The following is a 25,861-nucleotide window of genomic DNA, read 5'->3' as shown; positions in this document are numbered from 1 at the left end:
AAGGACAGAGAGCCAAGAGGTGGGACCCCAGAAGTCTCCCATTCATCACCACCATAGGGCTTTCAGTTAGCAGGCCCCAGCCCTACTCTCCAGAGTCCCTGCAGAACTCAGCTGTTCAAGTGACAATAACAAAGGGACCTGAGAAACTGCCAGGAGGTTCCTGGTCCCTGTGCTGGTTACCCAGACGAGCGAGAAGTGGCAGGGAGCTGTGTCTACACAGCTTTGGCCTTGCCCCATATTACAATAAACCCCACAGCACCCCCAAAGCTGTCCCAGCCCAAGGCACTTGGTCTGGGCATAATCAAGAGTGAACCCAGAGATCCTCAGGCCCCACCCCATGCGGTGGACAGACTCCTTTCTCGGGCCAAGCACAGTGATGATTAAGTCTCGGTTTCAACCCACAGGTTCTTTCCCCCTCCCACTCTGAAGGGATTTCTCAAAAACCTCAAGCTGGCCTTACTTAGAAGAAGCACCCAGCTTCAGACCTTTACCTTTAATGTAAATACGGAAGATGTCATCCTTCACGTAGGACATTGCCATGGTCAGCTCCTCGTCGCTGGAAAAGGCAACCAAGTCTCCATCCTCATCTAGATTGTTTAAAAGACAGCACGTGAGCACCCAGGGCTTCTCAGCCCAACACAAGCTGCTCAGAGGGGCTGAGGTCAACCCTAAAGGGGCACCTGCAGGCCTAGAAACTGAGGCACACCTGTGTGAGCCAGGGGCCAGCAGGGCTGAGGCCAGAGGTCAGAATGCCCTTTCACTCCCCACTGCCTGGAAGGTAAGCACCCCAACATGGGCCGTGGACGCCCACAGGAGACAGAGCATGTGTTCGCAGGGACAGCCGGCCACCTGCTCTGCCTTTAAGCCAGCTGTCCTGTAAACAGGTGCTGCCTCGGTCCACTTCCAACCACGCTTTAGACCTATCTTCAACTGCAGGAGATCCACACCTGTGATGGGTTCCTAGGGGCCCAGCCCTTCCAAAGGCCTTGGACCTCCTGTGGTTTAGGTCTGCCTACTTCCTGCTCCAATGAAGCTAAAGTATCTGTATGTACTCTTGCATTTTTAGACTTAGATTTAGCTAATGGTGTTCAAGTGCCACCACGTAGGCCAAACCACACAGTACATTACACCATGCAGACTGGGCCAGGTCTGTGGGCCACCACAGATGAAACGTCCACCACAAGAACAGGGGCAGGATATCATAAGGTGATTAACCAAAATATCCATCAACTAATGAATGCGTAAACAAAATGTGGTATGTCTGTAAAATGGGAGACTATTCATCACAAAAAGGAATTAAGTACTGAACTATGCTACAGCACATGTAAACCTCGAAAATGTTATGCTAAGAAGCCAGTCACCAAAGAATACATAATTGTCAGATTCCATGTACAGATTTATGTGAAATGTCCAGAATAAGGACGTCCATACAGAAAAAGATCAGTGGTTGCTTAGGGGTGAGGAGAACAGGAAGAGAGCCAAAGGGTACACTTTCTTTGTAATGTGATGAAAAGGTTCTGAAAACTGTGATGATAGTTGCACAAGTCGCTCAAAACTGTGCACGTTAACAGTGGGTGAATTGTAAGTGAATTACAGCTCAATAAAGTCATCACAAAACAAAACAAAACAATCCAGAAGCGGGCAGACCAGCTGGCAGCACTCCTAAGGGAGGTCCCGGCGCTGCCCCTCCCCAGGGGCCGGCCTTGGCTGCCCGCCTCCCTCCCAGCCACAACCACTTCCCCACCCCACCCACCAGCAGCCACCAGTCACACCAGCGCAGCAAGAAACTGAGCTGGTTCCCGGGCTTCTGTCCCTCCACCGACGCTTCTGAAAAATGTTTTGCTTTTGGCCTTCTGTCCACTGCCAGGGGGGCAGTGTGCGCACTCGTCAGCCAGGCAGCCCTGCCTGAGCCCTCGCACCCCCGCGCTCGTTCTCCCGTCTCACTTCTGCCCCCGGCCGGCCCTTCCCGGGCCCTATCTGAACCCCCACCCGGCCCTAGCCAGCCCAGATTCGGCAGCCACAGGATGTCAGCGTAACCTGAGTGCCCGCCGGGAACCGGCTAGGACGCCCCCACGCGCCCTTGCCAAGATCTGCGACGTCACTGCAGGGGGAGGGGCGGCGCCCTGCGCCCCCGGGCCTGAAACCCACCGAGAGAGCCTTGCAGCCCCCGGCCCAGAAGTGCGCCCGAGGCCGACTCGACGCCCACCCAGACAGCGGTCAGAGCAGACCCCGGCAGGCTCCTCCAGGCCGGACGAGAAGGGCCAGCCACCCCGCCCCGCACGGCAAGCCTGCGTCACGGCCCCGAGCAGCTGCCCGAGGGCGCCCGGCCCGCTCACCGCGATAGTGCGTCTGGAAGCCTCCGGGCCGCAGCGCGGGGAACAGGGCGGCCACCCGGCTCAGCAGCCGTTCGCAGGGTCCGGGCCCAGCCGCGACCTCCGCCTCGGCCTCCGCCTCCGCCTCGGGTTCTGGGCTGAAGCAGAAGCTGAAGCGGCGGATCTCACGGGCCGCGTCCTCCTTGCCCAGAAGGTAGGCCTTGACGGTGAGCGACGCCATCACTGCTTGTTGGTGAGGAGGAAGCGAGCTGGGCCGCAGCGGCAAAGAGCGCTCGGCTTTTGTAGAGAACGCGGGAAGCCCCGCCCAGGACGGCCTCCTGGGGGCGGGGACTCGGCGGCCCGCTCCGCCCCCCAGGCGAGCGCGAGCCGCCCTGCATAGGCCTCCAGCGCGCTCCCCCCTCTTCTCCCGCGTCCCCAAGTGTTCCCTCACAGTCTCCGGGACTCCCGTATTGCCGACACCTCTCCTCATGTCCTTAGCGCACCCCAAGAGACCGGCCTATGACTCCGACATCTAGGCCGGGACCCCGTCATCCTCACCTGAGGGGAGGCACCCCGAAGGGGTCCCGCCCCAAAGCCCTCCCAGGCTTGGGCGGGGCGGTGACTCAGCAAAGCAGAACAGAGGCCGCCGGGGATACCCAGCGCAGCGGGAGGGGGCCCAGAGGCGGGAAGCCCCAGGCCAGAACAAACTAGTCCCCTAGGTGCTGTCCCGAGTCTGCATTCTTCACAGCCTTCCGAAGCACTCGGCTTCCCGGGTGGCAGCCCGCTCCACCGCCCCCAGCATCCCCTATGATGGCCCCTTACTGGCATGAGGGACATACCCCCAGCTCAGGCCTGAGGATCAGGGAGCTCCCAGTATAATAGAGGGTAAGGTTGAGCCCAGAGTCTCCTCACGCTCACCTGGCCGGAGGGCCAGCCAAGGCTTCCTGGAGCCTCGGTAGTCATTACGGGTTCACTGCAGCCCAGGGAGCTCCCCATGGGCAGCCAGGCACCCACCTGTCAGCGCAGAGCTCGGTTCAGCAGGTGGTGCCCCAACGGCCTGTGTGGTCTCAGGCCTGTGGGTCTCACGGGCACCCCAGGGGTCAGACCAACAGCCCTCCAGCTAGTAACCAAGAAACACTGCTTCATGTGACAAAATCCACCTGTTCACAAGGTCTGGAGGAAGTTGGGGGGGGGTGGGGGGGGAGGGGGTCTTGGAAGGAGGTGGGCAGGAAGGGTATATCATCCAATGTCATCTCCCAGGTCGGGTCCTGTGAGAAGTCAGACCTGCTGAGTCAAAATCCTGTCCTCTCATGGTGTGGTTTGTGGGAGCAGGTAAAACCTCAAGGGATGGGAAACCCAGAAGGGAAGGGTGGGTGGATTTGGCTCAGATGTGAAGGCGGTTTGCCCCTGGAAGCAGAGCAGGGACCTGTCCACAGGTGTGCCGGGTCCTCCCCAGGGGTTCCAGACTAGGCAAGTCTTCACACCCCCACCCAGGCCAAAGAAGCCCTTTTTGAGAGGATATACCCTCTCAGACCCCTTCCTGCATCCCTATTGGGAGCCTGGGAAACTGACCCAATGCCCAGTGCCCCGCAGACAGGGTCAGGGGGTGCCGGGCAGAAGCTGCAGGGCCCACAGGTGTCCATGGGGGTGACTCAGCAGCCTGGGAGCCTGGCAGCCCAGAACAGGCTGAGCCAAGAGCCCAGCGTCCCACCTCCCCCCAGGTTTCAGCAGCCTCATCTGAATCAGTGGGAGCACAGAAGGAAAGCCCTTCAGGAAGGGCTCAAGGTGCGGCCCCTGTCCAAACAAGCAGCGGAAACAGACGCTGCCAGCAGAACCTCCTTTGCTTTCTCCTCTGTTCAGCCCCATTTGGGACCATGATTTGAGAGGAGGGATGAGGAGTTTAGGTGAAAAGGGGGTGGCAGGGAATGGGGCCCAGGGAAACCAACCTGGAGCCCTGCCCCCCCCCCCCCAGCTCTAGAGAGTCCCAGCTGTGACCTTCCCAGGATGCCCTACTGTTGAACATGGCCCTTGCCCTGCCCTCCCCCAAGGCCAGTGAGAAGTAAACAAGGCGGCAGCTGGGGAACCCCCTGGCAGGGCCCTCTCGCCTGCCGGGTGAGGTCAGGTGGTCTGGCCAGCAGTGAGTCAGCGTCCCATGACCACCGTCATAACAGGGGGATCCCCGCCCCGCTGCCACCTATCTCAGCAACATTTTAACAAGCAGCCAGGCAGCAGGGGTGGGGGGCAGGACAGAGCCATGAGAGCTCAGAGAGGCCAGGGTGGCAGGGAGCTGGCAGCGTGGAGACCAGAGCCAACCAGAAGGGGTCCAATGCCCCTTTCTGACATCCGTTGTCTTTCCCCTTCTTGGGTGTCAGGGACCTCCCCTATGCCCCACTTGCACCTGAGCCAGAAGACCCACTATCTACTGGGCCTGCCATCTTTGGGCATTTGACAAGCCTCTCAGTTTCCCCATCTTTGAAATGGGGCTAGAATGGGGCCGCTCACAGGCAATGCCCCTAGGCTTTGCTAGCTGTTGTTTGGCTGCCTTTGGGGGCGTCCACTGGGCGTAGGGATGTCAGGAAGGAGACTACAGTCGGGGTTGAGGTGAAAGTGTGGGGAGCACAGAAGAGACCTGGGTCAGGTTTTCTGGGGGACGAGCAGGAGTGGCTGGGAGGTTATCTGGTTTAGTTTATTGCTGTCTGGGATGTTGTAACCACCTCAATTCCGCCCTCCTATTCCTCCCCCTTAAAGAAGTAACCCCATCCCTTGACAATGGTTTTCTGAAGTTCCCTGTATTTTCTTTGAGATGTGGAGCCAAGCTTATAGGTGGATGCTGGGGCAACCAGAGACAAGGCCACCGCAGGACTCAGGCCAGGCTGCTGTAGGTCACCTCAAGGAAACCAGGATCACAGGGGATCAGGCCCCTCCAGAACCCAGCACTGGGTCCAGGGACTGAGTTTGTCCATGGAGGAACAGAGTGGTTCGTGGGTGGGAGTCTCACACTGAGCTCCACTGTTCTCCCTCACAAGGGAGAGACACACCCTTGGTTCCTAACCATGGTAACTCATTCCACCTGGTGACTTTCCTCTGGCTCCTTCCTGCCCCTACCTGGAACCCTCCCTCCCTCCTCTTGCAACCCAACCTCTCCATAATTGTCACCTCCTCCATGAGGCCTTTCCTGAGCAACCCCTTGGGAAAATCCCCAGACACTGAATATTACCTGCATTTAACCCTTCCTGCAAAAGTGCATGGCCCAACCAAGAGTGTAGGGGCAGGGGGGGCACCATGACAGGGTGAGGGTGGGGTGGGTCTGGGAGTGTTTCTAAAGAAAAAGGGCTCAAGGTAAGTGTCATCAGGGAAATGGAATAATGCCACGGAGAGTCACGGTTGGGAGAGTTAGGTAATGCTAAGTTGCCTAACTTAGCACCTGGGAGCACATGGCTGCTGGAGGACAGGAGCAGTGGTTCTGGGCTCAGCCACCTGCCCAGCATTCCCCGGGGGGCGGGACACTTGGGTCCTGAAGGGAGCATTGAGGGTCACCCTCCACGTCTGTCAGAGCCGCTCATGGGTGGTGAGCTCTGGAGACAGCTCTCACCAAAACTGAATGAGAAAAAGAAGGCGGCCCACCGCCTAATTCAGGTCATGTGTGTAAAAGACATACCAGAAAGCTCGGTGCCCAAGTTGGGCAGAAACACTAAGCCCCATGGGTGGCACCAGAGACCTCTCTGGCTGAGACCCCAGTCCCACATGCCTGGCAGGGAAGGAACATGCAGCCAGAGCTCAGGCCAAGGTGGGGGGTCCCCAGAGGGAGCTGCAGACTGCCCCTGGGTGGAGGCTGGACCCAACCTCATCCTCACCCCACCCTAGTGGTGCCCTCTGGCCAGCCCTTTCTCAAGTATGTGTCCCTGGGCCCCTAGCACTGAGCAGGTCCTTGCCCCACAGACATGCCAGCAGGGGCACTGGTTCCCCCCATCCCTGCAGCAACAGGGAGAGCACACCCACTTCACCCAGCAGATCCTGTGGTCTGATATAGGTGACTGCAGTTCCCCTCAGGCTGTTCATTAAGTGGAACCTGCCAGGATGGAGGCTCAGATGAGGGTCATGGCTGGGATCCAATGGCACCACCCCTCACAGGACTCTCCCATCCTTGGTCCAGACCTACCCCTGGAGTGAGCACTGTTGGGGGCCCCTAGAGGACCATCCTGACAGCGGATGGTTCTAGAATCAACGGAGAAACCAAGAGGTGTAGGGGAGGGGGCCATGATGAGACAGAGGGCTGTGACAAGACCACGTACCCTTGCAGACGATGACTGAGATGGGAGCTATGTTTTCTGAAAAGGGGCAGGAGTTTGGGGTCATTGGCTCAGGGCCCTACTTGCCCCTCCCCCAAGTCCCATCAACAACCTTCTAGAAAAGTTAGGGGTGCCTGGGTGGCTCAGTCGGTTAAGCATCCAACTTCAGCTCAGGTCATGGTCTCATGGTTTGTGAGTTCAAGCCCCACATGGAGCCCCATGCTGGCAGTGCAGAGCCTGCTTGGGATTCTCTCTCTCCTCTCTCTCTGCCCCTCCCCCACTTGCAGGCACTCATGCTGTCTCTTGTGCGCATGCTCTCTCTCAAATAAATTAGGGGGAAAAAAAAACCCTTCTGGAAATTTATTGGGCTTTCTTGTGCTCCAAAGTCCCAGTGCCCTGACAGCCCTCACCTCCAGGTCTGCACCCCCTTTCCCTGCCCCTCCTCTCCTCTTGGTCCAGGGGTACTTACCCCATTGCCCTGGGCCACACATGCCCTGAGCCAGAACTCCCCTCTTTCTGGCAGGCCTGGCTGGCTGCGGGCACCCCTTTCACTCTGCCCGTGTCTCCGTGCCTGTCATGTAGGGGAGCTCAGGTACTGTTTGTGGGGTGCGTGGGGGTGGTGTGAGTGCTGGACATACTCCAACATCGCTGTAACCGTGACGCTAGGGAGCAGGTATGGCACAGGGTCCTCCTTGGAATAGCACTGGCTCACTGTGTAAGGGGGTCCCAGGGAGCCCCCTCCTGTGGGGGCCCAGGCAAAGACTCTGCAACTGCCTTGCCTAGCTGCCAGGTTCCAGCTGGCCCACAGACCACGGGGTGGGAGATGCTCCAGGTTTCCACATGTGATGAGATGAGAAGACAAGAGAATGGGATCCCTGGAGCCCTGGTGGCTGGGGCTGGATCCTGGGCACCCAACTGTCCGTGGAGCCCAGAAGTTACTGTCTGGCAGGCCCTGAGCTAAGGAGAGGTCCTACAGGAGGCCATGCCCAAGTTGGCTTGCTCTCTGACGTGGTTAAAAGCATGTCAGGCAGGAAGAATTCAGTAGGGCATTTTCACAGCTACCTAACATGGGCATAGCCCCCACCCCTGTACTGGGCTGTAGGGACCCACACTCCTTCACTCTCCAGGTCTGCAGTTCTGGAGGAGGGGCTCAAGTTCCCCTTGACTAGAGAGTTCCAGTAAGAGAAGGAAGGTTACAGCCCTCACTCCTGCATTTTACATGCATCCCCTATTCCAGTCTCCATGCTCAATTTCCATCCGTTTTCTGGATGGAAATTTTCCTTTAAGGATTCATTTCTCCCCAGCATTGAGGGTAGGGTACATGAGCCACGTTTGGCCAAACAGAGCATTGTAGCCCCCTGGGTCAGGGCTGGGCATGGAACCCAAGCTCAGTGCTGACCCTGAGCAGGAGATGAAGGCCTGATCTCAGCATCTGGGCTTCTAGGTCCCACCAGGCCTGATGCTGGATCACAAAATGGCTTAAGCCAGTTGATTTGGATCTCTGTCAGTTGTAAACAAGAGTCCTAAACCATCACACCTTATGCCTGCCCCAGGGTTCCCAACGGCAATAACACTCACCTCAATGCAGGCCAGCAACCTGGGGGTCAGCTGTGACCACACCAATGCCCTCAAACCACCCGTAGTTCCTGTCAGTTGTGTGTCCCGATAATAACAGTAAAAATATCCACATAGTACTTCTCTTATGCCAGGAAGCATTCTAAATATTTTATATATATTAACTCACCTGCTCCCTTGAGGTACCTCATGTGATCAGTTCTGGCCAAGGATGTGAGAGAAGAGCCATGTATCATTTACAGGCCGGAGCATTTATTTATTTGCCAATGCCAGAGCTTCTAGAGCACTCTCCCGGTCATGAAAACCTATAACGTTCAGGTGGTTACCCCTGAAGCCTGGGCAGGAACTACCATGAGCCAAGTTCCCAGAGGACCTTTGATAGATATATAGTTTTGAGAAATATACCTTCATTAAAGCATTAAAATTTGGGGTGATTAAGCCTATCCTATTATCCCATTTTACACCCCAGGGAAATAGGCACAGAAAAGGTTAAGTAACTTGCCCAAAGTCACACAGCTTGTGATGGGGTTTTGGAGTGGTTGGGGTTCAGAGTTGACGGTGCAGAAAGAATTCTTGAAGGCATCTTTGGTGAAAAAAAGGTGATTTTATTAAAGCACAGGGACAGGACCCATGGGCAGAAAGAGCTGGGGTTGTGCAGAGTGACTGGTACTGTGGAGTTGGGAGAGGTAAAGTCAAGAGGAAGTTTTTTTTTTTAGGTTTATTTTTGAGAGAGAGAGAGAGAGAGAGAGAGAGAGAACATGAGTGGGGGAGAAGCAGAGAGAGAGGGAGACAGAATCTGAAGCAGGCTCCAGGCTCCAGACTCCGAGCTGTCAGCACAGAGCCCAACGCAGGGCTCGAACCCACAAACCATAAGATCATGACCTGAGCCGAAGTCAGACACTTAACCAACTAACCCAGCCAGGTGCCCTAAGAGGAAGTTTCTTAAAGGGATTTCCGTATGCTAAAGAAGACTCACAGATTACTGGAGGCCTAGCTATTGACAAGCTAAAGCTGTTTTATCCTCTAGCAAAGCATTATCATTAAGACAGTACGGAGCTCTGGGGCGCTTGGGTGGCTCAGTTGGGCGGGCGTCTGACTTCGGGTCAGGTCATGATCTCACTGTGAGTTCTGAGTTCGAGCCCCTCGTGGGGCTTTGTGCCTGGATCCTGCTTCAGATTCTGTGTCTCCCTCTCTCTCTGCCCCTACCCCGCTCAAGCTCGGTCTCTGTCTCTCTCAAAAATAGACAAACATTAAAAAAAAAAAAAAGACGGTAGGGAGTTCCTAGAGATTAGGCTATTGATAAGATTGCCCTTTTCTTGTAATATTACTAAGATGTTTGTAAATGATGGAGACTATCACTTTAACCATTTGTTTTCTGTCCTTCCCTTTATTCTTGGGCAGCCAGGAGCTCCTGAGGATTATCACACATATTCCACAGGGGCCAGGGCGGGGGGGCGGGGGGGGGGGTGGCGGGGGTGCTCTAGCTTGTGCTTGGCCCCCAGCTTGCCTTATGGTCCCTAATCAACCTGTGTGTCACATAGTGGTACAGCCAGGATTATGAACCTGGGCAGGCTGTGTCTCTAGTCCGTGCTCTTGACCTCAACAATACATAATTTCCTAAAGGTTGTTCTGACCTATCTACTTCTCTTCATCTCCAACTCCCTGTCCGTCTTTCCAGACCATCTCTCCCCCAGATGGTGACATCTAAGCAGAATGGAAAACTCCTCTACCCTTTGAGGTTCAGTAACTAGGGCCTGTGAATTAAACTGACAAAAAGAAATTTAAAAAAAAATAATAAACTGACAAGAAACAGATTAGCAAGAAAAAAGATTTTTGTTAGAGTACTAGGCAGTTAGAATTTGGGGGCTTATATACCAATTTAATACGGGAAGCAGAGAGGAGAATGTACTTACAAGGAAAACAAATGACTTTTAGGAAAGATAAATGGGTCCTCAGGAGAATAGATGAGAGGTATTGATGATGGTTTTGAGACAATGGGTTTATCAGGTGATAAAAGCCAATCTCTCCCTGGGTGCTCCCAGGGAGGGGAGGGGATTTAGGACAATTGAGATATATTAGGAGGCCTTGTTGTTAGATAAAGGAGTTCAAGGGAAAGCATATTTTCAAATGCTCTCACCTCAAAATAATTTTCATACCACAGTGGTGTATTCTGGACTCCTTCACCTACAACAGCTCCTGGCTCATCTCCCTGCTTTCTTTGTTACTCTCTCCAGTCCTTTCTCTCTGCCTGTGGTAGGTGATCAGTTCAAAATGTAGAGACCTTTGTATAGGCTGACCCACCTGGCCATCTTTGCTGAGGCAACTCCTCCTCCTCCCCTGGGTCATACTGCTAACTCCATTTTCCCAGGAAGGCCCACTGTGTTTGGACAAGCTAATTTCCCCTATTGTAAGCTTTCAGAGCCCCATGGACTTTACCTTTCCAGCAGTGGGTGAAGTGGCCAGGGACAGGGCAGGGCAGGGACCAGGTAGATGTCAACGCACATGTGTCTGTGTTGCTAGTGACTCAAGCATGTCTAGCACATGGTGGGCACTCAGAACATTTGTTACGAATGAATATGGAAATGAGGCATCCAAGGAAAGAAGGGCCAGCTGAGGGGTGAGGTGAGGCTTACGGCAGGACTTCCAAACTCTCCTGTGTGGAGAGACCCTTAGCATCTGGAGAAGGCAAAGGATCTCTTAGAACCATGTTTTGAAATCCTTAAAATAAAGTATGTTGTGATGAGGGACCATAAGGCAAGCTGAGGGCCAAGCACAAACTAGCACAGCCCAGATGGGACATATGTGATATTCCTCAGGCACTCCTGGTTTCCCAAAAACAAAGGAAAGGACTGAAAACAAATAGTTAAACTGATAAGAGTCTCCATCAGTTTACAAACATCTTAGTAATATTACCAGAAAAGGGCAATCTTATCAATAGCCTAATCTCCAGGAACTCCCTACCATCTTAATGTTAATGCTCTGTTAGAGGGAAAAACAGCCTGAGTTTGATAATTACTAGGCCTCCAGTAATCTATAAATCCTCTTTAGCATATGAAAATCACTTTAAGAAATTTCCTCTTGACTTTACCTCCCCCAACTCCACAGTATATAAGCAGTCACTCTCCACAACCCCAGTGCAGCTCTTCCTGCCCACACGTCCTGTCCCTGTGCCTTAATAAAATCATCTTTTTGTACCAAAGCCCTCTTCAAGAATTCTTTCTTGGTCATCAGTTCTGAACCCCACTATTACCCCAAAACCCTATCATATTGCATTGCAAAAGGAGTACTAATATTGAAATATAAATACCAAAATATAAAAACACAAATTTGTGGGGCACTTTGCTGGCTCAGTCCATAGAGCATACAACTCTTGAGCTCAGGGTCCTGAGTTCAAGTCCCATGTTGGGCACGGAACCTACTTTAAACACACACACACACACACACACACACACGCACACAAATTTATGATACAGAAACACCTGTGTTTTGTTTTGTTTTTTAAGTAAGCTCTATGCCCAGTGTGGGGCTTGAACTCAGGACCCTGAGCTCAAGAGTCACATGCTCTACGGACTGAGCCAGGCACCCCACCTATGATTCTTTATTAACTCATTAAAGTATAAGATACAGAGGCAGGATTAATAAATACCAGAAACACCAAGTAGTAGTGTGTGACCACTATTTGGAGGTGTCTGCAATGCCTGTAATATGAAAATCCCTGTGATTTCTGTGTGACGGTCACAAGTACTGCTAATCCTGCTGACTCTGCATCCTCCATTCATAATTGAAGGAAATGCCAAGTTTCAGTTACAGATTAGTGAAAATAAAGATGGATTTTTTTTTTCCTTTCTCATCTTAACTCTTAGACCTCCCCAAATCTGGGAGCCTGGACCACAGGTTAAGAAGCCCAGTAAAGGAGGCGCCTGGGTGGCTCAGTCGGTTAAGGATCTGACTTTGGCTGGGGTCGTGGTCTCATGGCTCATTTTGTGAGGTCAAGCACCACATCAGCACGGAGCCCGCTTGGGATCCTCTGTCTCTGTCTCTCTCTCTCTCTCTCTCTCTCTCTCTCTCTCTGCCCCTCCCCAGCTCATTCGTGGTGTCTCTCTCTCTCTCTCTCTCTCTCTCTCTCTCTCTCTCTCTCTCTCAAAAATATAAACATTAAAAGAAAAAGAAGCAGCAGCAGCCCGGTAAAGAAGGAAGGACCAGCCACCTCCAAGGGCTGTCCCAGAAAATCTCCAGGAAGGCAAAGTGGGCTGAGGGCATTTTCACTCTGTAGGAAGCAAGAACAAAGGAAGAGCCCACAGCCTGGGGTCTGGGGAGAAAGCAGGACTTTTCTGTGCCCATGTGGCTCCATCCTCCCTCCTGGGTGGAGATCAGTTACTGTCCCCAGGCACAGGGGCTGAACCCTTGGGTGAGGGGATGCTGCTCCCTAGCCCTGGAGGTGCCTGGAGGGAGTCTGGCTGCAGGCGGTCCCTGAAGCACTAATCACTGCAAGGGCACAGAGAGCAGTGGACAACCCAGGGGAGTCCAGCAACTGCTGCCCCTGTTTCAAAGGACAAAGTTGGGAGTGCAGAAGCCACAGTGGGGGGCAGGCTAAAGTCCTCCCAGAGCTGGGACAGCAGGATCAGGCCCCTCTCCCCAACAACAGTGGGCAGAATGAATGAACAAATGAATGCAGGGACTAATGAATTATGGAACAGTAGACCGGGGCGCCTGGGTGGCTCAGTCCATTAAGCGTTGGACTTTGGCTCAGATCACAATCTCACGGTTTGTGAGTTTGAGCCCAGCGTTGGGCTCTCTGCTGACAACACAGAGCCTGCTTTGGACCCTCGGTCTCCCTCTCTGACCCTCCCCTGCTGGTTCATTCTCTATCTCTCTCTCTCTTAAAAAAAAAAAAAAAAAAAAAAAAATATATATATATATATATATATATATATATATAAACAGTGGGCCTCCCCTCACTGTGATGTCACTTCTGCAGGCCCCCGTTTATGTTGCCCCCTTAGGTTTCTGCTCTCTTTCCCTGAGCACCCCACACCCAGCTTTCCTTTGGGATGTCCTTTCTCTCCCTCAATGTAAATCCTAGCAGGACATTCGGGCGTGGTGGTGGGTGTGTGTCCCTGAGTGAGGGTGTGGCCCAGAGGACCCCCACCCCCACCCCCTGCCCCTGCCCCCGGGATTCTGATGGAGGCACAGAAAGGCAGCTTGGCTGGGGGGGTCTGGAAAGCCTGCCCTCAGTTTCCACAGCCTGGACTCCTATGGCTGCCCAACTCAGCCATCTGTTTGGGTGTGGTCCCTGCAGCCTATACCCCCTAGCCCCCCCTCCCACTCCAGACCTCACACTTCCCAAAGTCAATCACCACCCTTCTCGACCATGGTGGCCCTAGGTAATCCTGTTTCTGACAGAGTCCCTGCAATTCCCAGGATCCTACCCCCATCCCAGGGCCTCCCTAATTCCTGTTCTTCCTCCCCAAAGCCGGAGTGTGGGTGGAAGGGGACTCAGATGAGCTTCCCAAACTTTAGTCACGTGGAAGGGGACTCAGATGAGCTTCCCAAACTTTAGTCACGGATGAGCCCTCTCCTTAATTTTTACTGGTTTAAGAATTTTCCTTAAATCAACTCCTTTTAAACCTAAAGACACATTTAAGGGTGCCTGGGTAGCTTAGTCGGCTAAACATGGGGCTTCAGCTCAGGTCATGATCTCATGGTTTGTGGGTTCAAGCCCTGCGATAGGCTCTGTGCTGACGGCTCAGAGCCTGGAGACTGCTTCAAATTCTGTGTGTCTCTCTCTCTCTCCCCTCCCCTCCCCCTGCTTATGCTCTGTCTCCCTCTGTCTCAAAAATAAACATTAAAAAAAAAAACTAAAGACACATTTAGAACAAGGTAAAACCCTTTGTATCACTGATCGTCCAAATGAAAAACCATTATTCCCTGCCACAAACAGAAGATGCCACAGGAACACAAAACCAGACCATTTCCTCCAGAAGATTCCAACAAGGCCTGGTGTCAGTTCATAAAGTTCATTACAAGCAGAGAGCAGTACCAACCTGTCAGCGTTGGAATCAGGCCCCAGGATGAAGTCCCACCTCAGCTACTGGCCCTGCCTCACCTGCTCCTGGCATAAATACCTCTACAGAGGCTAATGCCCAGACCCTACAATGCTCCCAGGAGCACGTCCTGCCCCAGGTGTGGACCTGGGCTGGAAGAGAAAGAGAAATCCCCAGTGACTTCCAGTCTGAAACCTGTCCCCTGCCAAAGCCTCTCCCATGGGGCGGGGCTCGCAGGCAATGCTGGAAACCAGGATTCTTAGGAATTGGACAAGGGTGCTCCCCAGATGTCTGCCCTGAACCTCAGTTGGACAAATCCCTTTATTGTTTGTACCCTCGCTGGTTTCATGGAGGGTGGGGAGGGGATAGGAGGGAGGGGCGGGGCAAAGAATTCAGGTGTAAGCGCTGGACCATTAGGGGCCTCGGACAGCATCCCCCTACTGTTCCACCTGCCTCCCGCCCACCTGGGAAGCCAGGCCCGCTCTGGACTGGTCACTGTGCCCAACACCCAAGCAACAGTGGCTCTTCCTTCCGCTCTTGAAAAACGCCCATTGTGCACACTCTGCGGAGCAGGAGCGCCTCTCTGGCCCCCAGCACGCCTTTATCCGGCTGACTACAGAAAGGTCCTGGAAGGCGAAGCGCCCGTGGGCGTCGGTGCAGGCAGCGGCCACTCAGGCCAGTCTCCCACCTCGAGGCAACACCAGCTCCAGCCGCATCTTTCCCCCTCCCACCGCTTAGACCTGGGGGCGGGGCCTGAGGGTCCCCCGAATAAATGGGAGCGGGGTCGGATCTGAGGTGGGGAGGGTTCATAATGGAGAGATTACGAAGCAGGGGTCCGGGGCCCCCAGCGCGCCTCCACCACCGCCGCCCACCCGCACTGGCGAAGGCCCCAGCCTCGACCTACCCGTGGCGGCTCGAGGCCTGGGACGCGCAAGCCCACGCGGGGGCCACTGTCTCGAGCCGCGCGGGCGGGATCCCGGGCGCTAATACCCCACCCCGCCCCCTCGTGGTGCTGGTGGCGGCAGCGGGTGATGCGGCCCCTTTAAATCCAGGCCGCCCCGCCCTGCGCTGCCGACTCCGCGGCGGCCCCGGATCCAGGCCGGGCCGCGGCTCTCGCCGCCCAGCCTAGCCTAGTCCAGCCCGGCCCGGCCCAGCCGCCCAGCCGCCCAGCCGAAGCCGCCCGCGCCGCCAGCCCCGCGCCCCGAAGAAGCAGTCAGCGCTGCGCCCGGCCGGGTCCCCAGCGCCGCCCGCCCGCATCCCCGCCCGGCCCCGGGCCCCCAGCCCCTCCCCGCCCCGGGGCCGGGGCCCCCGCCGCCTCCCGGCCCCCGCGCCCCGGCCCCGGTTCCCCGGGCCATGAGGCCTCGGCCCCGCCGGCGCCCGCCGCGCACCCGAGGAGATGAGGCTCCGCAATGGCACCTTCCTGACGCTGCTGCTCTTCTGCCTGTGCGCCTTCCTCTCGCTCTCCTGGTACGCGGCGCTCAGCGGCCAGAAAGGTGAGCCCCCTCCCCCGCCGGGCCCCGCGCCGCGTCCCACACCTGGGCTCACCTGGGTGCTGGCCGCCGGAGCAGGGTCCGGCCAGTGGCCGCGGGAGGCGGCCGGAAGCCGACGCAGGCGCCCCTTCCCCGCCCGGGCGGCGCGGGAGGACGCCCCTCCCATCCTCGCCCCCACTTGTTTGCTGCCGGAATAGCGAAATTCTCCTCCGGCCTGGGCTGGGCCGCCGGGCCGAGCGGTCAGCGGATGCGCGGTGCGGCGCCCAGGACCCCAGACCGCTCTCCGGGAGTACAGTTACGCCGCTGCTAGGGCTGGTCGCTCCCACGGGCGAGCCGGGGACCTTGGAGTTTCTAGAGAGGGACAGGAACACAAGGTCAAGCGATGGCTGTAGCCGGGTGGTCCCCAAGGTACCCCTTCCAGGCACCTGGGTGGGAGCAGGTACGGTGTTCCTGAGACAGGTGTAAGGGGGCAGCCAGAAATGCAGGCGGCACCCTCCACCCCACACCACCTTTCCACCCCATCCCACTGTGGGGTCTGCTCCCTGGGACCTCCACAGCTCTTCTCCATGACATCTGGCCCCAGGATTCCTCTGCAGGAACCTGGGTGCTGGGGAAGCCTTCCTGTGGCTGTCTGGCCGGTGGACAGCCTCATGAGTAGCCAGCCCAGCCCCGGCTACCTGTGAACTTATTTTGTGTGGTCTCATCCAACTTCCACCCCCCACCTGAAGTTTGTGCAGGCTGGCCAATCTATCACTGTGGCCCTCTGAGCTAGGTCAGCACACCTGGGGATGGGGGTAGGGACAGGCCACAGTACTGGCTGGAGTTGCTTGGTGTTGGCTGAGTTGGCTGTGGCTGAGTGGGGCCTTGGTGAAGGGCTGAGGAGGCCCTCACAGGCCTTGTCCACTGGGCCTGCAGCATGGGAGCCTCCGGGAAAAGCTGCTTCCTTCCTGCCTCCTGGCCTTCCTGCGGGAAGTCTAAGCAGGATCAGGCTGAGGCCAGCTGACCCTCTGCCACCCTCTTACCTCCCGCTTCCCTATTCCCCAACCCTGTGCTAAATGAAACTGGAGGTGGAGGACTGAGGGAGTATCTGGAACCTTCCTGACCCTCCAAGCCACAACGGCCCCTGTCTCCTGCCTGACCAGCCCAGTCTACTGCAATCTGCCAACCTGTTTGGGTTTGAGGGCTTAGGGCTCCAGAGGCCCTGAAGGGAGATCCTTAGGGCTTGGCACAGATCAGGCATGGCTAGGGCAGAGTTCTCTGTAGGTAGGTGTGTCACCAGGGGGATGGCATTTTGGACCTTTGGAAGAGTAGCCACATAAGCAGACTGGCATGGAGGCCAGGGTGGGGCCATATCTAATGTGCTGGGGCACATCTGTCTGGTCGTGGGTGGGTTGATGAGACAGGGTGCCAGGTCCTGTCCTCAGCCAGGCTGCAGTTCCTATGTGCCTCTTGCAACAGCCACATGCCCTCAGCTTGATGTCAGGAGCTCCAGGGCAAGGCCCCCAACTCAACCTGTTCTCTGGGAGCCTAGCTGGCGATGAAATCTCCAGAGACAGAAGAGTGAGGGGAGATACCAGTGTTTCCATCTAGGCCCACCCTCTCTGAGAGGGGTATCTGGGAGGCTGGCAACCAAGCAAAAGAAGTGCTGGGCTCAGTTGCAGGAGTGCTCTTAGAAGCCCAAAAGCCTGTGAGGTAGGGCAAGGTGTGTGACCTGGGATTTCCTGTCAAGAGCTATCACTGTTTTAAGGGGCCCAGTGGAGCAAGCCAGGGCTTTGGAAGCGTCAAGAAAAGGCTGGATCCGGGCTCTTATGCAAACCCTTCTCATTCTTACATGTAGACAACTGTGTTAGGCCTGTGCGTAGGGGAGCCAGACCAAGCCAGTCTGAGGCCAGACTTGACCCCAGCTTCCAGTTTGCAGTGAGTGAGGGGTTTAGGATAGGGCTGGCACAGGCACCAGTACATACGGGAAAGGCAGAGAAACCCGGATGGGGAAGAAAGGTGGGCTGGGAGCCAGAGAAAGGAGGCAGCAGGAGCTTCCTGGAAGCTCAGGGCCAAGTGCCAGGAAGGACACCTAGGTCTTGGCAAGCTGGACCCTGGATACAGGTTTAGGGCCCACTGTCCTATCCAGCCTTGACCAGATTTGTGCCACGGCTCCACTAGCACTCAAATTGCAGCCCTCAGCCAAGCCCATCACCAGGGAGAACAGCAGACCCTGCGGGGCCCATCCTGTACCCTCCCTAGCATCCCAGCCGCCTCAACCTCAACAACCACAGACACCCTCCTTGACCTCCTGGGAGGGGTGGGTGCAAGGCCTGGAGAGGAGAGGAACACCTGCCCCCACCTGCAGGTTCACAGCAGACCTTCCCTGGGCCTGCCACCTGCCTGTGCCCCTCTGTGCTTGTTTCCCCTTCCCTAAGTACTTGGCAAGGGTCTGTGCCCAGCATGGCTCTTCAGTCTGCTTTTTCAATCAAGAGGGAAGAGGGTGGGGGAGACTGTGGTCCCCAAGGTCACGTGTCCTGATTACTCCACCTTCAGGTGGGGGGAGGGGTGGGAAAGGTGACACTAGGGCGGCCACAGCTGCAGTTCTTCCCTATGGCCAGCTGCGCCAGGGACAAGGCCCTCCACCCCTCCTCCGTGGGCCAGGAAGGTGTGGAGGGAAGGAGAAGCCAAAGTGCTCAGCCTTAGCTCCCAGGAACTTCTGTCCCACCCCTCAGGGGCAAGGGGCTCCCCAGGCCTTTGCCCCTCCCATCACTGGAGCTGCCCGCCCCCCACACCCATTCAACACTTCAATCCAGCCACCTAACCCAAAAAGGTTGCAGGGCGGGGTGAGGAGGGGTTGCTAGGATGGTCTGGCAGAGCCCTGGCACGTCCGGCTCAGCCTATGGGGAGGTAGGCACCCAGCTTGAGTCTGGCTTTGACGGGCAAGGACAGAATTGCCCCAGAGCCAGGGAAGTCAAGGACAGTGGTCAGTCTGGGGACCTTGCAGGCAGGGCAGGAGCAGGGGCAGGCTGCTGAGGGACAGGGCCTACGGTGTTGAGGGAAATGACAAAGGGTTGGTGTGGGCAGGAGCCAGGGCCTGTCACCTGCTGGTAAGCAGAGGAAGCTCAGGATCTGGGTGGACGGAGGCCCCTAGGAAGGGAGGCCATGGTGGGGAGCAGGCTGGGCCCAGTCCTCGGTGGCCAGGGGACTCAGGTGGCCACTGCTGCCCACCTGGCTTGTCTGCCCCTGCCAGATTAAGGTTGAACTGAGCTCAGCCTATGGAACAGAGAAGGCCTGGGAGGGACAGCAGTCAGAGAGGAGTGAGGCCTCCACCCTCCCCACATGTCACAGAGCAGGCAGCTCCAGAACTCCCTCCTGGGGGCCTCGGCACTTCCAGTCCCCCTTTCCTGTCCTGTCGAGCATCTGCCCCAGAGGAGGACACTCCTGGCGCCTGGTGCCACCCAACCCTAGGCTGGCTGGGTGGGTGTTTGTTGGGGGTGGCTGGCTCCCGTTCAAGGGGTCAGGTTTCCAGGGTAACCCGGCCACTGAACCCAGCGCAGAGCCTCACAGATCTTGTAACCTGACTCCCCTCCCTCCCCCTCCAGGGATGTCCCTGTGGGACGAGCTGATGAATGCAGAGTGCCTTAGGGAGGGTCTGTTTGGCTCAAACCCCCACCCCACCCCCACAGCTTCCTCTTCCCCTAGGATTTACCACTTAGACCTCTGCCCTGTGCAGTTTAAGGGGGTGTGTCCTGAGATGACATAACTTTGCCTTGGTCCTGACCTTTGGTGCCCATAGCTGGGTTGGGGTGGCAACACCATCCCAGGGCATTCTGGGGGCTACGACCCCACCAGGGATCAAGGAACAGAAGAGCTGCCTAGGGATGGGAAGGGAGTTCTGGAAGGCTTCCCGGACTTGAAAACTGAACTTTGAAACTAGGCCTTGAAGGTTACATGGGTTTTCATTTGGCATGGGTTTCAAGAGAAGAGGGGATCTCAGGCAGAAGAGATGGCACAAGCAAAGGCACAGACACGAGACAAGGAAAAGGAGTTGTATGTGGTGGCAACTAAAGAGGGCAAACCCGAGATTAGAAAAGACATTGTGTGCACAGCCCTGCGGGACCTGGCTGCACCAGCCACAGGCAGGGATGTCTCATCCTTGCTCACTGGTCCCTGCCAAACCAGGGGAGCTAGGTACTTGGCACCCTGCAGAGCCCTTTCCACTGTCAGGAAGCCCCACCTCTGTGCTGCTTCGGGATGGCATGCAGACCCTTGGATGTGGCACATGTCCAGTACAGGTCTCCAGAGAAGTGGGTCTCTGGGCATCCAGAGCTTGTTCCCTCTCTCCTGCTAACTCACTGAGTGACCCGGGACTAGTCCCTCAATTTCATTTGCTCCTCTGAGCACTGGAGACCGTGACTGCAGCAGCTACCTCTTGGGGCTGGAGTGAGACAGAGAATCCAGAGTTGGTGCTTAGTGCAGAATGGGTCCTGGGGCCCATCAGGAGGATAGAATGAGAGTCTGGAGAGGGCTATCCCCAGAGGGCCTTGGGGCAGCCTATGATCTGCTCTGTGAACACAGGTGGGGAGCAGAGGAGAGAGGCTGAGAGGAGGGAGAGGGAAAGGACAGAGAGCTGGGTCCTTGTGCCGTGGATGGGATGTTGGGCATCCCATCTTCTGGAAGAAGCAGATGCTGCAAGAAGAAGCGAGAAGGGGCTTTGGGAGCCACTAGGTGAGGATTCAGTCTATTGGCCGACCTGGAAGTGATCCTGCAGCCTTTCCTCAGATGTTTCCTCAAAGGTGAAGACAAAAGGGTAGGGGGAGAGTACTGAAGAAGACCAATCCTTCCAGTGAAGACTTTGCTCCCCACGGTGTGAGTGTCATTGTGACTTCAGAGTGACCCTAATGTACACGCCTCCTCCCCTCCATCCCCGGACCTGGCATGTGGCAGGCACAAGAACAGATGTAGATGGGCTATCGCACAGATGGGCACAAAAATGTGCGTACTGGCTCACTCGAGGGGCAGTAGGTCAGTGCTTGGCTGCCCCCTGGTGACAGCGTGCGAACTACCCACAGGGGATGTGGTGGACGTGTACCAGCGGGAGTTCCTGGCGCTGCGTGACCGGCTGCACGCGGCTGAGCAGGAGAGCCTCAAGCGCTCTAAGGAGCTCAACCTGGTGCTGGACGAGATCAAGAGGGCTGTGTCGGAGAGGCAGGCGCTGCGAGAGGGGGAGGGCAATCGCACCTGGGGCCGCCTGACTGGTGAGCGCTGGAGCCACACGAGGCAGGGGAGGCGGGGCTAATCGCAGGCCGTTTGGTCTGAGCCGTCCCTTCCCGACCCACCCAGAGGATCCACGACTGAAGCCGTGGAACGTCTCGCACAAGCACGTGCTGCACCTGCCCACCGTCTTCCATCACCTGCCGCACCTGCTGGCCAAGGAAAGCAGCCTGCAACCTGCCGTGCGCGTGGGCCAGGGCCGTACTGGAGGTAGGGGCGGGTCCCGAGAGGGGCCAGAGGCGGGGATGGGAGGGGGCGGTCGCAGCATCCAGCCAGTATGCAATCTCCGCGCCTCTGCAGTGTCGGTAGTGATGGGCATCCCCAGCGTGCGGCGGGAGGTGCACTCGTACCTGACAGACACGCTGCACTCGCTCATCTCGGAGCTGAGCCCGCAGGAGAAGGAGGACTCGGTCATCGTGGTGCTGATCGCAGAGGCGAGTGGGCTGGGGTACAGGGTGGGGGTGGGGGCATTCAGAGAACACACGGCACAAAACAAGAAGGAGAAATAAAACAGCAACATTCTGGAGGAAAAAACTTACCAGAAGTTCAACTGTCAGATTCATTCACAAATTTATGAAGGGAAAAAAAGAAACAAGTTTTAGCGCCGCCTCGTGGATCCCAGTTACCTAGGCTGCCCCACCCCTGAGGCCCCAGGTACAGCTTTTTGTGAGGCACTATGGTCCCCAGGCCCAGACTTATTCGGCCCTCAGGATGGGGGGCTCACTTCTGTGCATGGGGTCATCTGAAGCCTGCACGCTTCTGACCCTAAGCCATTTGGGGCCAGGCTGAAGCCAGGCTTAGGGAGGGCTCTTGGTCTCCCCACAGACTGACCCACAGTACACCTCGGTGGTGACAGAGAACATCAAAGCCTTGTGAGTACTGGCAGTCCAATAAAGCTGGTGCGGGGAGGGCTTTGCAGGGTGCTGGGCAGGCAAGTGCCTGCTTCTCCTTTTAGCTGAAAGAGGGTGGGTACAGAGAGGTGGCCTAGCCCCTCTGGAGCCTGACTGCTTCTAGGATGGGTGTGGTGTTGGGCAGTGTCTGCTTGGTGGGCCTTAATAAAGGGACAGGGTCTGGCTAGCTCGGCTTTGCCCTAACTCTGGTGCCTGGACGCTGCACACCCACCCGCCTTTCCTTTCCCCCAGGTTTCCCACGGAGATCCATTCTGGGCTCCTGGAGGTCATCTCCCCTTCCCCCCACTTCTACCCTGACTTCTCCCGCCTCCGAGAGTCCTTTGGGGACCCCAAGGAGAGAGTCAGGTACTAGCATTCCCCCCTCTCCCGGGCCCCAGCCACCCACCCACCTGTGCTGAGAACCCAGTCTGTTGGTGCCAGTCACCCAGGCACTTCCTTGCAGTGCCTCCATTTATCCATTGGAGGCCCCCTACATGGGGTTGGGATGGGGGGTCCAACCCACCCAGTGGCCTCTGTGGTAACCACACTGGAGGTGGAGGGGTCTGAGCTCCCGAAGCCCCTACCCCACAGGTGGAGGACCAAACAGAACCTCGATTACTGCTTCCTCATGATGTATGCGCAGTCCAAAGGCATCTACTACGTGCAGGTCAGCACTGAGACCCTGCTTTGCACCCCCCTCCCCACCAGCCCTGGACCCTGGCTGGGCCCAGGTGGTGAGCCCCACCATGCCCCATGCCCATCCTGAGTCTGGATCCTCCTTCTGCCCACCACTGTGCAGCTGGAGGATGACATTGTTGCCAAGCCAAACTACCTGAGCACCATGAAGAACTTCGCCCTGCAACAGCCTTCTGAGGACTGGATGATCCTGGAGTTCTCCCAGCTGGGCTTCATTGGTGTGCCCCCCCTGCCCGACCCCATTCCATTGACCCCACCAGGGCCCCTCAGTCCAGCCTACCTCTGCCTCCTATGGCCCTGGTACCACACAGGGTCATGCTTGTGAGCTTTGCCAGGAGTGTCTGTTTTCACCTTCCCTGTGCCTCCACATGTCGGGGCTCACTACCCCTGGCTGCCCCCTTGTGCTTGCACCTGCCTGCAGCTGGCCATAGAGCTTGCTGTGGGAACCTCCTTGGTGACCCTCCCCTCCGCCCGCCCCCCCCCCCCCCCCCCCCGCCAGGGATTAAGAGGAAGTAGGGCAGGGCAGAGCTGCCCACCCAGCACACTTTTCCACCCCCAGGGAAGATGTTCAAGTCGCTGGACTTGAGCCTGATTGTGGAGTTCATCCTCATGTTCTACCGGGACAAGCCCATTGACTGGCTCCTGGATCACATCCTGTGGGTGAAGGTCTGCAACCCCGAGAAGGATGCGGTGAGCGGGGGCTGCACAGAGGTGGGGGGGGCGGTTGGGGTACATGGCTTCCAGCATGGAATATGTCCGTGTCCACGTGCCACCTGACACGGGGAGACAGCAGAGCCAAGCTGAGCCCTAGGGCGTCCCCCTCCCCCTGCAGAAGCACTGTGACCGGCAGAAGGCCAACCTTCGGATCCGCTTCAAGCCATCCCTCTTCCAGCATGTAGGCACTCACTCCTCACTGGCGGGCAAGATCCAGAAACTGAAGGTGGGCGGTGCTACGAGGGACTGGCTGGGTACAGGCAGAGCCCAGGCCCAGGTGGGGCAAGCGGGAGGCAGGGCAAGATCAGGGCCCTCCCTAGCACCACTGTCCCTCCTTGGTGTCAGGACAAGGACTTTGGGAAGCAGGCGCTGAGGAAGGAGCATGTGAACCCACCGGCCGAGGTGAGCACAAGCCTCAAGACATACCAGCACTTCACCCTGGAGAAGGCCTACCTGCGCGAGGATTTCTTCTGGGCCTTCACACCTGCTGCAGGGGACTTCATCCGCTTCCGCTTCTTCCAGCCGCTGCGTCTTGAGCGGTCAGTACCAGTGCCCCTTGTTCTGCCTTGGGGGAGTGGCAGGGTAGCCACCAGGGTACAGGCCTCACTACAAATTTCTGGACCTGCACATGCCCCTCTGTGAGCACCCCCAGCAAATCACTTAACCTCACCATGCCTCAGTTTCCATATCTGAAAAGTGGGGTTCATAGTGGCAGCTACTTGAAGTCAGGCAGTGCCCACAGGAGTTCTGTGACACTGGCCCATCACCATCATTGCCCTGCACAGCCCAGTGGCTGCCCCAGGTGGTACCCAGACTCCTTCAGACGCCAGGGCCCACCCACTACACTCCTGGCCCAGGCGTGGCCTTTGGTCTGCTAGACAGTGTGCCAGTGCAGCACCCCACCCCTGCAGCAGCTCACAGGCCTGTCTGGCTGCAGGTTCTTCTTCCGCAGCGGGAACATTGAGCACCCAGAGGACAAGCTCTTCAACACATCCGTGGAGGTGCTGCCGTTTGATGTGAGTGTGATGGGGTATGGATATACACTGACGCCTGCCCCTCCCACAGCCACTGGCTTCAGCCCCTTTCTTTTGCTCCCAGAACCCCCAGTCAGACAAGGAGGCCCTTCAGGAGGGCCGCTCAGCCACTCTGAGGTACCCTCGGAGCCCTGATGGCTACCTCCAGATAGGTGAGTGGAGGGGGGCAGGTGGAGGTGGGGGGAGTAGGCTAAGTTGGGGTCTGGAGGCAATCTCTCAGCGCTGCCCTCCCTCAGGCTCCTTCTACAAGGGTGTGGCAGAAGGTGAGGTGGACCCAGCCTTTGGCCCCCTGGAAGCACTGCGCCTCTCCATCCAGACAGACTCTCCAGTGTGGGTCATTCTGAGCGAGGTAAGCTAGACGGCACAGGACAGGGAGCTGGTCAAAGTAGCTAGACCAGGGCTGAACTCTGAGGCCCCAGCTGACCCCAAACCCTGTTCTTATAGATCTTCCTGAAAAAGGCCGACTAAGCGGAGGGCTTCTGAGGGTGCACTTTGGCTGGCCATGAAGCCCATGAGACCTGGGAGACCTGGGATGTTGTGGCTACTGCCCCTGGAGGGCCAGGCATCGCTGCCCCAAGCCTGAGGGGTTCTGCCCAGCGCTCCCCGCTCTGCAAGCCTGGGATCCCCAGGCCTGGGATCGCCGCTGGCCCGGAGGCCCCAGGAGCTGGTGCTGCCCCCGCCCGCCCGGCCGCGGGAGGAGGCAGGCGGCCCCCACACTGTGCCTGAGGCCGGCCTGTGCCGCCCAGAACCGTTTGCACCCGGCCGGCTTGAGCCAGGCCGTTTTAGAAGAGCTTTTTCCTGGGCGCCCGCTGTCTCCGGCGCGAACACTGGAATGCATATACTACTTTATGTGCTGTGTTTTTTATTCTTGGATACATTTGATTTTTTCACGTAAGTCCACATATACTTCTATAAGAGCGTGACTTGTAATAAAGGGTTAATGAAGCGCGAGCCTCCCATGTGAGTGTTCCAAGCTCCCGCTGGTGGCGGGAGGCCAGGTGCCTGGCAATGCCACCCCTGCCCGCTGCCATCTCAGCCCTCCGTGCAGCTCTCAACCGCATTTCCTAGAGGGCCCAGGCCGCAGGGTCGGTAACTCCCGGGTGGAGGCGGCGCGGAATCCTGGGCCTGGCGACCCAAACCGCCTCTGCTTCCTGAGGACCATCTCAACCCCCCCCCCCCCCCCCCCCGCCAAAGGCGCCCCCTAGCTTCCATCATCCGTCCCAACTGCCTGCTCCAGAGGCGGCCTCTCAAGCCCAAGGCATCCCGACCTCCTGTTTTCATGAGTCCCAGCCCGGCCCTGGTCCACGGTACCGAAGCCCCCCACCTGCCGCCCCAGCTCACCTTCCGCCCCGTCCCCCGGTCGCTAACACATTTTAGGGTCTCTCGCCCACCTCGGGGCCTGTGCACGCTTGGCTGCCCTGCCTGGAAAGCTCCTCTCCTCCACGGACGCAGCTAAAAAAACAATCACCTCTTTAGGGACGGTCTGCCCGGCCTGCAGGCCTTCCCCAGGTCTGGTCCCACAGGGCACCCGGACGTTTCTCTGAGAGCGCCCGTCACAACT

At 57.2% G+C, this 25,861-nt stretch overlaps 2 protein-coding genes across 5 annotated transcripts in view; one reads left to right on the top strand and one right to left on the bottom strand.

Annotated features, from left to right (window-relative positions):
• Positions 1-15,857, bottom strand: part of SQSTM1 (sequestosome 1) — a 217,658-nt gene extending 201,801 nt beyond the window's left edge. For 2 of the 4 annotated variants that reach the window (XM_078452001.2, XM_078451999.2), the window contains exons 1-2: positions 2,337-2,608; positions 492-587 (exon numbers count right to left, since the gene is read on the bottom strand). In XM_078452001.2, the coding sequence (XP_078308127.1) occupies positions 492-587; positions 2,337-2,553 (313 nt within the window). In that variant the 5' untranslated portion in view covers positions 2,554-2,608. Of the gene's footprint in view, positions 1-491; positions 588-2,336; positions 2,609-15,765 lie in introns of those variants that run through there. The other 2 variants (XM_060636416.3, XM_060636417.3) reach the window with 2 other exon arrangements.
• On the top strand, positions 15,302-25,246 carry MGAT4B (alpha-1,3-mannosyl-glycoprotein 4-beta-N-acetylglucosaminyltransferase B). The gene is made up of 15 exons (XM_060636431.3): positions 15,302-15,713; positions 20,765-20,950; positions 21,036-21,176; positions 21,267-21,400; positions 21,792-21,838; positions 22,109-22,222; positions 22,448-22,523; positions 22,656-22,770; positions 23,112-23,242; positions 23,385-23,492; positions 23,612-23,805; positions 24,204-24,282; positions 24,365-24,452; positions 24,537-24,649; positions 24,745-25,246. The coding sequence occupies exons 1-15, from the start codon at positions 15,617-15,619 to the stop codon at positions 24,766-24,768; spliced, it is 1,647 nt and encodes a 548-aa protein (XP_060492414.1). The 5' UTR covers positions 15,302-15,616; the 3' UTR covers positions 24,769-25,246.
• The last annotated feature ends 615 nt before the right edge of the window (positions 25,247-25,861 follow it).

Source organism: Panthera onca, chromosome A1 (genome assembly GCF_046562875.1).
Source record: "Panthera onca isolate mPanOnc1 chromosome A1, mPanOnc1 haplotype 2, whole genome shotgun sequence".
In the NCBI taxonomy this organism is placed as follows: Eukaryota; Metazoa; Chordata; class Mammalia; order Carnivora; family Felidae; genus Panthera; species Panthera onca.
Note: the sequence above shows the minus strand (reverse complement) of the source record. Positions and strands in the feature narration are given on the sequence as shown.

Excerpts from the sequence above, each read along its gene's own strand:
- MGAT4B (XM_060636431.3), top strand. The coding sequence starts at position 15,617 with ATGAGGCTCCGCAATGGCACCTTCCTGACGCTGCTGCTCTTCTGCCTG. Across the intron at positions 15,714-20,764 it reads GGCGCTCAGCGGCCAGAAAG|GGGATGTGGTGGACGTGTAC; the intron begins GTGAGCCCCCTC and ends AACTACCCACAG. Across the intron at positions 24,453-24,536 it reads TGATGGCTACCTCCAGATAG|GCTCCTTCTACAAGGGTGTG; the intron begins GTGAGTGGAGGG and ends GCCCTCCCTCAG.